The sequence below is a fragment of the Acomys minous genome (assembly GCF_964271855.1).
Source record: "Acomys minous genome assembly, chromosome: 14".
Classification (NCBI taxonomy): domain Eukaryota; kingdom Metazoa; phylum Chordata; class Mammalia; order Rodentia; family Muridae; genus Acomys; species Acomys minous.
Window position 1 is genome coordinate 33,307,335 of NC_140496.1, and position 16,536 is coordinate 33,323,870.

The 16,536-nt window shown below is 40.7% G+C and overlaps 1 protein-coding gene across 1 annotated transcript in view; it reads right to left on the reverse strand.

Moving 5' to 3' along the window:
* Positions 1-2,945: 2,945 nt before the first annotated feature.
* Positions 2,946-16,536, reverse strand: part of LOC311583836 (uncharacterized protein) — a 54,299-nt gene continuing 40,708 nt past the window's right edge. The window contains exons 2-4 of the mRNA XM_084757754.1: positions 12,792-12,918; positions 12,521-12,581; positions 2,946-4,314 (exon numbers count right to left, since the gene is read on the reverse strand). Of these exons, the coding sequence (XP_084613880.1) occupies positions 3,096-4,314; positions 12,521-12,581; positions 12,792-12,918 (1,407 nt within the window). The 3' untranslated portion in view covers positions 2,946-3,095. The remainder of the gene's footprint in view (positions 4,315-12,520; positions 12,582-12,791; positions 12,919-16,536) is intronic.

Consider the following 16,536-nt stretch of genomic DNA (forward strand, 5'->3'; position numbering starts at 1 on the left):
TTTTTTCCTTTTCTTTAGTTCCATCATCTCACATCTGAGCATCATGATTTGGAATTTTTGAAATCCACTCTTTCTTTGTAAGCCATAATATAACTTATTAGGTAATGATTAATGTCTACTTATGCCTCTTTCAATAAGAGGAAGTGAAGCAGAACTACTCTGGACCTGGGCAGCACTTGGGTGCAATCCCGAGTCAGGGCCAGGTAGTCTCAAAGTAATGCTGCTGCTAAAATGTCCAAATTTGGGGGTGCAGTAGAGGTAATAAGAAATAACAGATTCCAGCACAATGAGGGAAAAGAACTTCAGGTTTTCTCCTGGCAGAAACATAAGCGCCAGTCCAGGACTCTCTCACCTTTTGAGGGGTCGTGGCCTCAGGCCTGTGTAGTATTTGTAATACAGACTCCACTGGAGGGAGGAGTAATGACTCTTCCTAACCACAGCGTCTCTTACTCATCTTTTTTAAAAATAAGATTTATTTATGACATATACAGTGTTCTGCCTGCTTGTAACCCTGCAGGCCAGAAGAGGGCATCAGATCACTTTATAGATGGTTGTGAGCCACCATATGGTTGCTGGGAATTGAACTCAGGAACTCTGGAAGAACAGACAGTGTTCTTCCCTCTGAGTCATCTCTCCAGCCCAACTCTTACTCATCTTTTATTCCTCAAAACACAATGCCTCTTGTTAATCACACACACACACACACACACACACACAACAAACAAACAAACAAACAAACAACAACAAAAACCCCAAATGGGTATGATTGTTTAGACTGTAAAACCTCCATTTGGTTTCAGTTGACATAGATCACCTGCATAAGGAAAGACCTTCTCCCTAAATCCTGATGGGTGGCAAAATGTAGCTGTAACTTGCCTCAGATGATTATGGTTTTCAAGTTCAAAAGCTCTCTAACATTCTCACTCAGGGGCGGAGGTCTGTGTGTTGTACTTCAGCTCCCATGTATGTTCAGTGGCCCTGATCAATCAGTAGTGCCTTGATTACTGTACACTCTTGTGTGTTTCATTGACCTGGGGGTGTGAGTTGTGTTGGATCTCAGTAGACCCCATAACACAAAGGCCTTACCTCAGTCTTTCCATTCACAGAACTTCTCTCCAGTACCACTTCCTTCATGATGATGAGCACTATAGAAATGTACAAGGCCGGGCGTGGTGTCGCACGCCTTTAATCCCAGCACTCGGGAGGCAGAGGCAGGCAGATCACTGTGAGTTCGAGGCCAGCCTCGTCTACAAAGTGAATCCAGGATGGCCAAGGCTACACAGAGAAACCCTATCTCGAAAAAAAAAAAAAAAGAAATGTACAGTGGCATCACCATTTAAATACTTTCATTAGGTTGTTCTTCCTTATGAATTCATTCATGATGGAATGTACAAAAACTTCTTCATATTCATTGGACTCATGTTTCTCTCCTGTATGAATTCCTTCATGTTTTTGAAAATGCCTGCGACATGCAAAGGCTTTACCACATTGGTTACATTCATAGGGTTTCTCTCCAGTGTGTGTTCTTTTCTGTATTCAGAGACTACTATGACATGCAAAGGGTTTACCGCATTGATAGGGCGTTTCTCCAGTATGTATTCTTTTATGCCTTTGAAAATGAGAGTGATGCCGGGCGTGGTGGCGCACACCTTTAATCCCAGGACTTGGAGGCAGAGGCAGGTGGATCGCTGTGAGTTCGAGGCCAGCCTGGACTACAAAGTGAGTCCAGGATTGCCAAGAAACTCTGTCTTGAAAAACAAAAACAAAAACAAAAACAAAAAGAAATAGAAAATGACAGTGATATGCAAACTTTCTACCACATTGGAGATTTTCATTAGGTTTCTCTGCTATGAGTTAATTTATGTATTGGGAGACTATTTTTTTTTTTACTACAAAGAACCTGATTTTGAAACTAAATTAAACATATACATGTACATTAAAGCTAATGGCATAGCAATTTGGGAGTTTAAGGCAAGATTTAATCTAAATGAATTAAGAAAAATGATGAAGAGATGTAATTTGAAATATAGATTATGCAAAAATATGAAATGCATCAATAACTTAAAGTAGTTTTCAAAGCCTACACTACTGGGGAAAAGAGGCTTATGATCTTAATGCCAGCATTAAGACAGAAAGAAGCAGTGCACAGCTAATGAACAACTCACTATTCACAGAAGGATGGCAACAACATTCACACCATGTGATCTTGCTCACTGCCGGACTGAAAGCTCTTGGCTAGAAGCAACAGAGAAAATGCACCAACATGTTACTTTAGTAAATAAAGGGTCACTTTAATAAAGTAATTCCGCCAGAGGAAATAAAGCCCTGAGTGTAAACATGTGAGCTCTACAACACCAAATCCCAACCAATCCATTCATAGCACTAAATATACAAGGTCAGCATGGTCTTTTTAACACAGTACTGTTTATAATAGTTCAAACACAATCTTTACCATGCTCAACTTCAAATATGTAACAGATATTTTTCTTTTGAGACACAGGGTATTTGTTTATGAATTATAAGACCTATATAAAATGAAAGACATACCTACACAATCAAGTATTTTAATATGCTTCTTAAATGCAATGATCTTATTCACCCTATTCTGAATTGACCACGTCAGTTTTCAAAATGTATTTGGAAACTATTATGATGTGCAATGTCATTACGATATTGGATATGTTCACAGGATTTGCTTCCAGTGTGTGTTCCCTCATGCCTTTGAAAATCACTGTGACATAAAAGGCTTTAGCACATTGCTTACATTCATGGAGTTTCTCTCCAGTGTGTGCTCTTTTATGTACGTGGAAACTATGAGATATGCAAAGGATTTACAAAACTGCTTATATTAATACGGCTTCTCTCCACTGTGTATTCTTTTATGTATTTGTAAATTGCTGTATTGTGCAAAAGCTTTACCACATTGATTACATTCATAAGGTTTCTCTCCTAGTATGTGTTCTTTCATGACTTTGAAGATGACTTTGTTGAGTAAAGGCTTTACCACATTGTTTACATTCATAGAGTTTCTTTTCACTAAGTGTTCTTTCATGACATTGAAGATAACTGTACTGTGTAAAGGCTTTACCACATTGCTAACATTCATAAGGTTTCTCTTCACTGTGTGTTCTTTTATGTTTTTGAAGATTACTGAGATATACAAAGGCTTTACCACATTGCTTACATTCATAGGGTTTCTCTCCAGTATGTGTTCTTTCATGACTTTGAAGATTATTGTACTGTGCAAAGGCTTTACCACATTGCTTACATTCATATGGTTTCTCCCCAGTATGTGTTCTTTCATGATTTTTAAGATGACTGTGTTGGGCAAAGGCTTTACCACATTCCTTACATTCATAGGGTTTCTCTCCACTGTGTGTTCTTTTATGTTTTTGAAGACTACTGTGATGTGCAAAGGCTTTACCACATTGCTTACATTCATAGGGTTTCTCTCCAGTGTGTGTTCTTTCATGAGATTGAAGATGTCTGTGCTGTGCAAAGACTTTACCACATTGCTTACATTCATAGGGTTTCTCTCCAGTATGTGTTCTTTCATGATTTTTAAGATGAATGTGTTGGGCAAAGGCGTTACCACATTGCTTACATTCATAGGGTTTCTCTCCACTATGTGTTCTTTCATGACTTTGAAGGTAACTGTACTGTGCAAAGGCTTTACCACATTGTTTACATTCATAGGGTTTCTCTCCACTGTGTGTTCTTTTATGTTTTTGAATACTACTCTGATGTGCAAAGGCTTTACCACATTGCTTACATTCATAGGGTTTCTCTCCAGTGTGTGTTCTTTCATGATTCTTAAGATAACTGTGTTGGGCAAAGGCTTTACCACATTTTTTACATTCATAGGGTTTCTCTCCACTGTGTGTTCTTTTATGTTTTTGAAGACTCCTATGATGTGCAAAGGCTTTACCACATTGCTTACATTCATAGGGTTTCTCTCCAGTATGTATTCTTTCATGACTTTGAAGATTATTGTGCTTTGCAAAGGCTTTACCACACTGCTTACATTCATAGGGTTTCTCTCCAGTATGTTTTCTTTCATGAATTTGAAGATGAATGTGCTGTGCAAAGGCTTTACCACATTGCTTACATTCATAGGGTTTCTCTCCAAAGTGTGTTCTTTTATGCTTTCGGAGATTATTTTGATGTGTAAAGGATTTATTACACTGGGTACATTCATACAGTTTCTCTCCAGTACCAACTCTTTCAAGTCTTTGAGGATGACTGTGATATGCAAAGGCTTTATCACATACAGGATATTCGAAGGGTTTTTCTCCCGTTTGATTTCCCTCGTTCCTGCAAAGATAATGGGCACATTTGAAAATTTATCACTTTCAGTACACTTATGAATCATTTTATCTGTATGAATAAATTTTACAGTTTGGACTAATGATAAAAAAGAATCAGATCTTATCACTTTGTTTACATTTATGGTGCTCCCCTTCTTTGTGAGTTGTTTTGAGACTTTGAAGATAACTGTGATGGTAAGAGCATTTATTACATGGTTCATGTTTGTAGCATCCTTTTTCTATAGGTTTTCATGTACTTAAAGAAAACAAAAAGAACTCAGATCTTTCCCACATTGATTCCATTCATTAAATTCCCTAAGGTGTGAGTCATACATTAACAAGGTGAACCAGAACAAAAAGAATCTCCACATTCCTAGTACTCATAGGGATTTGCTGCATCGTGAGTCTCTGGATGGTTCTAACGAAGTTGGAAAACCAGTGAACTGAAAACTTGCATCACATTCAGAAAGTCTACTCAAAGGTGGAGACTACTACATAGCTTCTGTTTGTTCTGGGACACAGAGGTACAGTGCTTCTTTTAATACCGCTTTGCTCACATGGCTTGTATCCATTGTGACATAAGATATAGCTATTAAAAGAAGACTAACAAGAAAAAGGGCTCCACATTGCCGTCACACACTCTGATGTTTGTTCCTCATAGACAGGTGGTGTAGGTATTAAGGTTTCTCCACAACCACCCTCTTGACTCTCACAAACTGTCCCCTCACTAAACTGCTTTACTATGGACTATGTGCTTATTAGAAAGTTTTGAACATATACTTATCACTTATCCTATAGGTGTACTTTCTGTGCACATTGAGATACATGCTACACATATAACATGGTATGACGGTAAGGGAGCCAGGTGTGGTGGCACACACCTTTAATCCCAGCACTTGGGAGGCAGAGGCAGGCAGAGTGCTGTGAGTTCCAGGCTAGTTTGCTTGGTCTACAAAGTGAGTCTAGGACAGCCAAGGATACACAGAGAAACCCAGTCTTGAAACACACACACACACACACACACACACACACACACACACACACACACACACAAAGACGTTCAGGGACATGGTTTTGTGAGAATGTATTCATCCCCAATACACATAAAGCAGTGCTTTCCTTTAAAATACACAGGACATATTAAATTTTCTTGGGAGGCATATTCATATCAGCTTGCACATGAGATTTACCTTTCATATCTCCTAGATCTTTGACACTGCTCTTCAATAGTGGAGTCTCGCCAATTGTATCCTAAAACATAGTACCAGAAAATATATGATATATCTTTGGAAATTAGGTCAAACTTATGATACTCCCTTCAGTGAATCTGACAACCATGCCTGACTTAATCACCTCATCCCTCCTCAGTTTCAATTCAAATTACAAAACAGTATCAATACTAAAGAAACACTTGCCCTGGATTTTAAAAATTGAAAACAAAAAATTTTGTCACAGTCTTACCTATAGTGGTGAGATTCCAATAGGTGTCCAGCATCACATCTTTGTAGAGATTCTTCTGGGAAGGGTCCAGCAAAGCCCACTCTTCCCGAGTGAAGTTCACATGCACATCATGCAAGTTCACTGCACCCTAAAATGTCCCATACATGTGTACAACAGGAAGCATGATAGTGACAACACTGGAAGTGTATAATTCTCTTACATAGAATTCATATAATTCTGGGCTTCATTCACTTATTTTCTGACACAGAAGCTCTAATGTCCTCACCAAGTCATGTTTGGTGACTTAGGTCACCTAGGAAAGTGAATAAGATTCTCCTCTATCATTTCTGAACTCTTTGAATAGGATATAGCCTTTCAAGAGAAATGAAAATTAACAGATAAGGAAACAGAGAGAGAGAGGAGAGAGAGAGAGAGAGAGAGAGAGAGAGAGAGAGAGAGAGAGAGAGAGAGAGAGAGACAGAGAGAGACAGAGAGAGACAGAGACAGAGACAGAGACAGAGAGAGACAGAGACAGAGACAGAGAGAGAGGTAAGAAACATCAACAGTACTGAGCCCACATCAGAGAAACTGTATGAACTGTTACTAAAGACTAAAAACAAAACAAAAGAAAAGAAAAAAGGACAAGCTGGTTGTACTGGCTCATCCCTTTAATAAGAGTACTCAGGAGGCAGAAGCAGGTGCATCTCATTGAGTTGGATGACAGACTGGTCTATGCCATGAGCTCAGGGACACACAGAGGTAGTTATTAAGACCTGACTCCTCTACAAAAATCAAGGAATGAAACAGAAAGACCCCAGAGGACTTTACTGAAGTTCCTACAAAGAATTACACACTCACTCTAGTTCTGTATTCATCTTACAGATTCCTGAAGTGCCCAGCTTAAACTGTAACACTGATAAGATCGTACTAACAGGAATTGCATTTTACACATGCACAGATTTTTGGGAACCAGCCAAAGAAACTAATTCTCAGTACTCTCATTTTTGTTTTCTGATTCTAACCATAAGGATGAGGGGCCTAGAGCATCTCCATGCCACCCCCATTCTGTTGGAAACTCCCTGTTGTAAATTCCTCCTAGTTTCAAGAATAAACGTTTCTTGGCCCAAACACTTAAGACAAAAATTGCTGCATTGTGAATACAGCCTTCAAGAGAAAGCTCACCTCCCTTCCTCTGTGTTCCCTCCCTACTATAGTTTCTGCCTACATCCTGACCAAGCCTGGTACTCAAGGCCAACTTCTCCATCTTGTTGGCAGGGCCAATCAGGTTCATGTTCCCAGGTCCAGAAGGCCACTCCTGTCCTGATTGATGGAAACTTCCTGGCTCAACCCCTGAATCAAAATATGATTGGACAATGTTCTGGTTCCCCTTCCTCCACCTTTTTTCCCCCATCCTTTAAATATATTGTACAGTCTCTGTTCAAGGATGCAGTTCAGATCCCAATGTGGGCACATCCCTGTGCTCAGGAAATAAAGGTTTCATTTTCAGTTGTTCTAGCTATAGTGAGTTTTCTTTGCTTCCACCTCAAACACAACAAGATAAAATATTAGCAATATAAATGTTGTTTTCCTTTTTTTTGTTTCCCTTTTTTTTTTCTTCCGAGACAGGTATTTTCTGTGTAGCCTTCACTGTTCCGTTCTTCCTTCTTTAGACCAGGCTGGCTTCAAACACATAGCAATCCACCTGCCTCTGCATCCTTGAGGGCTGGGATTAAAGGTGTGCTCCACCACGCCTGGCTGCAAGGGTTGGTATTAAATGAGTAACAGGGGCAGGAGAGATGTCTCAGCAGTTCAGAGATCTTGATGATCTTGCAAATAATTAGCTTCAATGGCCAGTACTTACATGGCTGCTCACAACTACCCATTATTCCAAGTTCACGAGTTCTGAGGCCACCTACTGACTACTGTGAAGTCCAGGCACACATGGGGTGCACTGTAAACATGTTTTGGTTTTGATCCCAAGCGTGGAATGTGAAACTGCCTTGTGTGAGGCTGTTTGGTGTTTGTCTATTAGAAAAAGAACTGCCTCATGCGGGGAAATGTTCTTTGCCATATAAAGAACATCCTGCATACACTATGGGAGAGTAAATATAGTCCATATATAAAAGATCAACCCCTTTTGCATCGCTTTATATAGCCTGGCTGCTCAGAGTTGCTCCTGCTTTGAGATGCTCTTAGAGACACACACTTGGGAACCCTCCCAGGTTTCTGCTGTTGCCATTGCACTCACACTTCTTGAATTTTGGGTTTACTGTTTAAGGCACCAGCTGTAATCCTGATAGCTAAGAGTGGAACCTCCCTCCAAGGAACTGAGTGTAAGAAGGTGACCTCCATAGTCCCTATCAGCCCTTTTCTCTCCTAATGTGAGTTGCTGTTTGAAAGGGTGAGAGAGGCATTAATGAGCCCCAAATAAAGTAGGATTTTAAAAAAATTATTTATTTATTATTATGAATACAGTGTTCTGCCTGCATGTACACTTGCAGGACAGAAGAGGGCATTACCTCACATTACAGATGGTTGTGAGCCACCTTGTGGTTGCTGGAAATTGAACACGGGAAGTTTGGAAGAGCAGGTGGTGCTCTTAACTGAGCCATCGCTCCAGGCTTTAAAAAGATCAAAGCCTGCATTGCATAATCATGCTCATAGGCAAAGACTCATATTCATCAAAAAATTTCAAGACAAACAAACATGTAAGAAGAATGCCACACACCTGCAATCTAACAAGTCAGAAGGCTCAGGGTGTATTAATGTCATGAACACATGCCATCCTGAAAAAGAGAATATATAGTCTCTGCCAAATTTCAATATCCAACATATGGATGAAGGTCAACAAACAGCATATGCTTGACAAGTACAAGAACCTACATTCCAGGCACATCAGCCACTAATATAAAATGAAAAGAAACCAAAAGCCAGCAAAATTGCCCTACATCTAATCCCAGCACTCTGGGGAGAGTCAGGTGGACCCCTAAGCTGGAGGCCTGCCTACTCTACATATAGAGAAACTTTGACTTCAAAAACAACAACAACAAAACTAACATTAGAACAACTTTCGGCTAGCAAATTAGCTTAGCATTGAACAGCAATTGCATCTACTCTATTTTAAGTCATTTAGGAATAATTTACAATGGTGAGGGCTTGAGAAGAAAACTGATGAGTTTCAACCACAACACAGTAGACAGGAGGACAGGAAGTGGGTTGAGTCCACACACACTCAAGTCACATCCCCAATAAGGAATCTAGAGAGGGTCCGACTACAAAAACTTCCATAAGCTCCTCCCATAACCCACAAATCACAAACAAGTGTGCAAAGACATCATCCTTTCTGGGAGTGTTTGTGTTTTTATTCCATCTGACTCTTGTCACCTTGGGCTCATGGTCATCCCATGATGAAATGCATTTAGTCAACTTCAATGACCCGAATAGTCTGCAACATCCTGGACACTGTTCAAATGTCCAAAGTCTCTTCTGACTCTCTAGACAATCTCTTGATGGCCACACGATGTCAATTCAGAAAACAAACTACAACTCTCTTATCTTCAGTTGCATAGGATAGATGTTCCCATTCCAAAGAGAGGAATGTGTGCTGAGTGAGTGAAGACAGGACCAAGGCGAGAAACCATGATAGAAGGCAAAGAACAAATCCTCTATCTCTGTCTCAGATACATGCGGCTTCAGTCTCAAAGGGTTTAGATGTCCCTATCCCTGAAACCGGTCACACATCTCTCAGATTGGTTACTTCCACTCCCTACATGCATCTCTCCATGGCTGACTTCTCATAGCTCAGTTGACTCAACATCTTGTGGTCTCCAAATACAAACCAGGCTTTATTATCCTTATGCCTTCAGGCAATGAACTCTCACAGTCTTCTCTCTTGTGCTATGACTCTGGAAATAGACAGCAGGAATAGTGCTAAACTGAAACCACAGAGGAAGAAGTCTCTTCCTTCCAGGAACAGTATAGAATGGGTGAGTGCTCCAGTCAATTTGTCTTCTATATTGGGATGGGTGTTACCTTCCTTGGACCACAGTTAAAGCAGGTTTTGTATGAAGTTCCTCTCTGGGACTAGAAATAACTTGGCCTACCCTTCCTTTAATTCAAGATGTCAGAGGATGAAGTGTCACCCTTAGGGCATCTTCTTAGGCTTTCAATCCAGAGCAAGGGCCTGCCCTGGAATGGTGACCACCTCCTTGAAAGTTCCTGCCTCAGTTTCAGCATTGGACTGCATCTGATACAACCTACTGCTGTTCTTTCCCTACAAACCACAGACGTGTTTATTTCTAAACCATTTGTTACTTTTTTACATTGTGGTCCTTAATGAGCCACTAGTAAAAATCATCCAAAGAGTCAATAGTCCATCTAGGAAATCAGCTCATTATTTAATTATCCTGCCTTACTCAATATCTCAAGGGAGGAGAAGATTAAGAAACATTTTGGACCAAAATATCACACAGATGAGTACTAGCTGCAGAATTATGGAGTCTGTTTTCTACTGAAATCCTATGACCTGGACTTACTTTGTCTGCATTACTCTCAAAACTCCCTACCCTCCATGTCCTACAAGAACAGGTGATTAAACTCTGTAAACACATTTCTGAGCCTTTTACCATTTCAAGTCCTTATGTTTCCCATATTCCTCCAAAAGAGAGCATCATCAGGTCTGTCCAGCAGCAACATCACTATTTGTGTACCACTCTTTTTTTTTTTTAAATAACTTGCTACTCTGCTGGTTTGACTGAATTCTCTAACCTAAAGCAACTCAGGTAACAAACGAGTTTTTGGATGGTTCTTTCGAATCACAGCCCATTGTTTTGGGAGCTTAGGATATAAACTCATGTAAAAAGAAATCTAGTAGGGCTGGAGAGATGGCTAGAGGTTAAGAGCACTGACTGTTCTTCCTTCCAGAAGTCCAGAGTTCAATTCCCAGCTACCACATGGTGGCTCAGAGCCATCTATAATGTGATCTGATGCCCTCTTCTGGCCTGCAGGTGTACATGCAGGTAGAGCACTGTATGCATAATAAATAAATAAATAAAGTAAATAACTATGGGCAAACATGGTGTCCTAGCTTTCTGTCTTGCCTGGCCACTGTCCCATGCTCAGCCAGCTCCCTTATCCAGCCCACGCTCACTTGCTTAGGGACATTGCCATTCTCACCGGAAGAGCCTTGCCACATCAATTGTGTTGATGAATCAATACAATTGTTGACTGAAAGAGCAACCAGCCGTTCTGGTAGGGGCACGCCCTCAACTGATGACTATAGACACTGAAATGTTCTGAAATGAACCTAATTAGGACACACAGGAAGAATATATCAGAAAGTGTTTAAAACCTTCAAAAATGTGTTAACCATAGCAATCAACATTGATTATTGCAAAAACTAGCAAACACAGATGTGCCACGAAAAGAGCAAATTTTGAGGCTCTAAGATCAAGAAGAGAAAACTCTTTGTCTCACAGAAATTCTTCAAACCAACAAAATCTCAAGGAACTCATAACATAATATAGTAAATCTTCAGAAGACAAAGACAGGTGAAGGTGCAAAGGAACATTGATTCCCCAAATGCAATTGTGAGGCTTCCTCCCTCTGTTTGTTAACCTAGGCCAACTATGTTTCCTGAGTCTTACTGCTGAATAAGCTCACCTGAAGACACCACATTAAGAGCAGTCAGACTCCATTTTGTGACAAGCAGCTACACTTCCTTGTTAGCACAAAGACCTCTACCCTTGTCCGGGAGAATTCTCGGGACAAGGTCAGGCTCACCAAGAACTACTGATTAAAATAACATTCCTACTCTATGAAAAGTGTTTGTGCCTTCTGTGCTGGGAAAATTCTCTGTATCAGGTCAGGTTGACCATAAACTATATTTATGTTCAGCACACTCTTAGGCCTTATTAATCCACAGACATTCCCCAGCCCCCGCTCCCTAAGACCAACCCCAGGAACTGCATAGAGGAAAGAAGAGAGGTAGATCTGCAGCAGAAAGAACTGAGCAGGCAGTTTGCTTAAGGGAAACCAAGCGTTGTTTGAACAACTAGCTACAGGAACTAATTATTGAGATGGTGAGGAATGGAGGAAAAGGAAATACTCAGGCATAAGCGGTAGAAGCTGAAGGTCTTGAAGCCCAGGAGAACTTTTCTTCTGCCTCTCTGTCTCCTTTGCTGTCTGTCTGACTCCTGTCATCTTGCTTGCTTGCTGTCCTGCTAACTATTGTCTTTCTTGCTGTTACCCATCTACCTATCCCTCTTGCCATTCCCTATCTATCTCCCTCTCTTGCTGTTCCCCATCTCACTCTAGCTTACTCTCTCATGTCTCTTACTTGCTTGTCCTCTCCTTGGGCCAACCCCAGAATTTTATTGAAATGAAGTTCAATTATTTGTTGTTACTAATTACATCATGATTTTCCCCATCATTTACAGTCACTAGGGCAACCAAAAATAAACAGAGTAACAAGGAAATACAAAAGTTGGGTAACTTACAACAAAAAAAAACCATTTTTTTCGTTTTTCAAGACAGGGTTTCTCTGTGTAGCCTTGGCCATCCTGGACTCACTTTGTAGACCAGGCTGGCCTCGAACTCACAGCAATCCACCTGCCTCTGCCTCCCGAGTGCTGGGATTAAAGGCGTTCGCCACCCCGCCCGGATCAAAAAATCATTTTTAAAGCAATGGGCAGCATCACCTGATCTTTATTTTTGAAACGATACAGAGGAAAGTTTAATCATACATTTCATATCAGCTTGCACATGAGATTTACCTTTCATATCTCCTAGATCTTTGACACTGTTCTTCAATAGTGTGGTCTCGCCAATTGTATCCTAAAACATAGTAACACAAAATATATGATATATCTTTGGAAATTAGGTCAAAATTACGATACTCCCTTCACTGAATCAGACAACCATGCGTGACTTAATCACCTCATCCCTCCTCATTTTCAATTCAAATTACAAAACAGCATCAATACTAAAGAAACACTTGCCCTGTATTTTAAAAATTGAAAACAAAAAATTTTGTCACAGTCTTACCTATAGTGGTGAGATTCCAATAGGTCTCCAGCATCACATCTTTGTAGAGATTCTTCTGGGAAGGATCCAGCAAAGCCCACTCTTCCCGAGTGAAGTTCACATGCACATCATCCAAGTTCACTGCACCCTAAAATGTCCCATACATGTGTACAACAGGAAGCATGATAGTGACCACACTGGAAATGTATAATTCTCTGACATAGAATTCATATAATTCTGGGCTTCGTTCACTTATTTCCTGACACAGAAGCTCTAATGTCCTTACCAAGTCATGTTACGTGACTTAGGTCACCTAGGAAAGTGAATAAGATTCTCCTCTATGATTTCTGAACCCTTTGAATAGGGTATAGCCTTTAAGAGAAATGAAAATTAACAGATAAGGAAACAGAGAAAGAGAGCATGAGAGAGAGAGAGAGAGAGAAAGAGAGAGAGAGAGAGAGAGAGAGAGAGAGAGAGGATTGTGAGAAGCATCAACAGTACTGAAGCCACATCGAAAAACTGTATGAACTATTACTGAAGACAAAAAAGAAAAGGAAAGAAAAGAAAAAAGGACAAGCTGGTTTACTGGATCATCTCTTTAATAAGAGGGCTCAGGAGGCAGAGGCAGGGTCATCTCATTGAGTTGGATGACAGACTAGTCTATACCATGAGTTCAGGGACACACAAAGGTAGTTATTAAAACCTTGACTCCTCTACAAAAATCAAGGAATGAAACAGAAAGACCCCAGAGGACTTTACTGAAGTTCCTACAAAGAATTACACACTCACTCTAGTTCTGTATTCATCTGACAGATTCCTGAAGTGCCCAGCTTAAACTGTAACACTGATAAGATCGTACTAACAGCAAATGCATGTTACACATGGACAGATTTTTGGGAACCAAGGAAAGAAACTAATTCTCAGTATTCTCATTTTTGTTTCCAGGCTCTACTCATAAGGTTGAGGGGCCTAGAGCATCTCCATGCTGCCCCCATTCTGTTGGAAACCTGGCTGCAAGGGTTGGTATTAAATGAGTGACGGGGCAGGAGAGATGTCTCTGCAGTTCAGAGATCTTGATGATCTTGCAAATAATTAGCTTCAATGGCCAGACGTACATGGCTGCTCACAACTACCCATTATTCCAAGTTCACGAGTTGTAAGGCCACCTACTGACTACTGTGAAGTCCCGGCACACATGGGGTGCACTGTAAACATGTCTTTGTTTTGATCCCATGCGTGGAATGTGAAACTGTCCTGTGAAGGTGTGCCTCATGTGAGGAAATGTTCTTTGCCATTTGAAAAACATCCTGCATGGACTATGGGAGAGTAAATATAGTCCAAATACGAAAGATCAATCCCTTTTGCATACCTTTATATTGCCTGTCTGCTCAGAGATGCTCTTGCTTTGAGATGCTCTGAGAGATACAGTCCTGAGAACCCTTCCAGGTTTCCACTGTTGCCATTGCACTCACGTTTGCTGAATGTTGGGTTTGCTGATGAAGGGATCAGCTGGAATCCTGATAGCTAAGAGTGGAACCTCCCTCCAAGGAACTGAGTGTAAGAAGGTGACCTCCATAGTCCCTATCAGCCCTTTTCTCTCCTAATGTGAGTTGCTGCGTTGAAAGGGTGATAGAAGCATTAATGAGCCCCAAATAAAGTAGGCTCTTTAAAAAAGTATTTATTTATTATTATGAATACAATGTTCCGCCTGCATGTACACTTGCAGGACAGAAGAGGGCGTTACCTCACATTACAGATGATTTTGAGCCACCATGTGGTTGCTGGAAATTGGACACGGGAAGTTTGGAAGAGCAGGTGGTGCTCTTAACCACTGAGCCATCCCTCCAGCTCTAAAGCAGGCTTTAAAAAGATCAAAGCCTGCATTGCATACTCATGCTCATAGGCAAAGACTCATATTCATCAAAAAAATTCAAGACAAACACAACATGTAGGAAGAATGCCACACACCTGCAATCTAACAACTCAGAAGGCTCAGGGTGTATTAATGTCATGAACACATGCCATCCTGAGAAAGAGAATATATAGTCTCTGCCAAATTTCAATATCCAATATGTGGATGAAGGTCAGCAAACAGCATATGCTTGACAAGTACAAGAACCTACATTCCAGGCCATCAGACACTAACATAACATGAAAAGAAACCAAAAGCCAGCAAAGTTGGCCTACATCTAATCCCAGCACTCTGGACAGAGTCAGGTGGACCTCTAAGCTGGAGGCCTGCCTGGTCTACGTATACAGAAACTTTGTCTTCAAAAACAACAACAACAAAACTAAAATTAGAACAACATTCGGCTAGCAAATTAGCTTACCACTGAACAGCAATTGCATCTACTGTATGTTCTGTCATTTAGGAATAGTCTACAATGGTGAGGGCTTGAGAAGGAAACTGATGAGTTTCAACCACAACACAGTAGACAGGAAGACAGGAAGTGGGTTGAGTCCACAGACACTCAAGTCACATCCCCAATAAGGAATCTAGAGAGGGTCCGACTACAAAAACTTCCATAAGCTCCTCCCATAACCCACAAATCATAATCAAGTGTACAAAGACATCATCATCAGTTCTGGGAGTGTTTGTGTTTTTCTTCCATCTGACTCTTGTTACCTTGGGCTCATGGTCATCCCATGATGAAAATGCATTTAGTCTAACTTCAATGATACGAATAGTCTGCAACAGCCTGGACACTGTTCAAATGTCCAAAGTCTCTTCTGACTCTCAAGACAATCTCTTGATGGCCACATTTTGTCAATTCAGGAAACAAGCTACAACTTTCTAATCTTCACTGGCATAGGATAGCCCTTCCCATTCCAAAGAGAGGAATGTGTGCTGAGTGAGGGAAGATAGGACCAAGGCAAGAAACCATGATAGAAGGCAAAGAATAAATTCTCTATCTCTGTCTCAGATACATGCAGCTGCAGTCTCAAAGGGTTTAGATTTCCCTATCCCTGAAACCTGTCACACATCTCTCATATTGGTTACTTCCACTCCCTACATGCATCTCTCCATGGCTGACTTCTCATAGCTCAGTTAACTCAACATCTTATGGTCTCCAAATACAAACCAGGCTTTTTTATCCTCATGCCTTTAGGCAATGAACTCTCACAGTCTCCTCACTGGGGCTATGACTCTGGAAATAGAGAGCAGGAATAGTGCTGAACTGAAACCACAGAGGAAGAAGCTTCTTCCTTCCAGGAACAGTATAGCATGGGTGAGGGCTCCTGTCAATTTGGCTTCTATATTGGGATGGCTCATACCTTCCTTGGACCACAGTTAAAGCAGGTTTTGTAGGAAGTTCCTTCCTGGGACTAGAAATAACTTGGCCACCCTTCCCTTAATTCAAGACTTAAGAGGATAAAGTGTCACCCTTAGGGCATCTTCTTAGGCTTCCAATCCAGAGCAAGGCCCTGCCCTGGAATGGTGACCACCTCCTTGAAAGTTCCTGCCTCGGTTTCAGCATTGGACTGCATCTGATACTACCTACTGCTGTTCTTTTTCTACAAACCACAGACTCTGTGTTTATTTCTACACCATTTGTTACTTTTTTACATTGTGGTCCTTAATGAGCCACTAGTAAAAATCATCCAAAGAGTCAATAGTCCATCTAGAAAATCAGCTCATTATTTAATTATCCTGCCTTACTCAATTTCTCAAGGCAGGAGAAGATTAAGAAACATTTTGGACCAAAATATCACACAGATGAGTACTAGCTGCAGAATTATGGAGTCTGTTTTCTACTGGAATCCT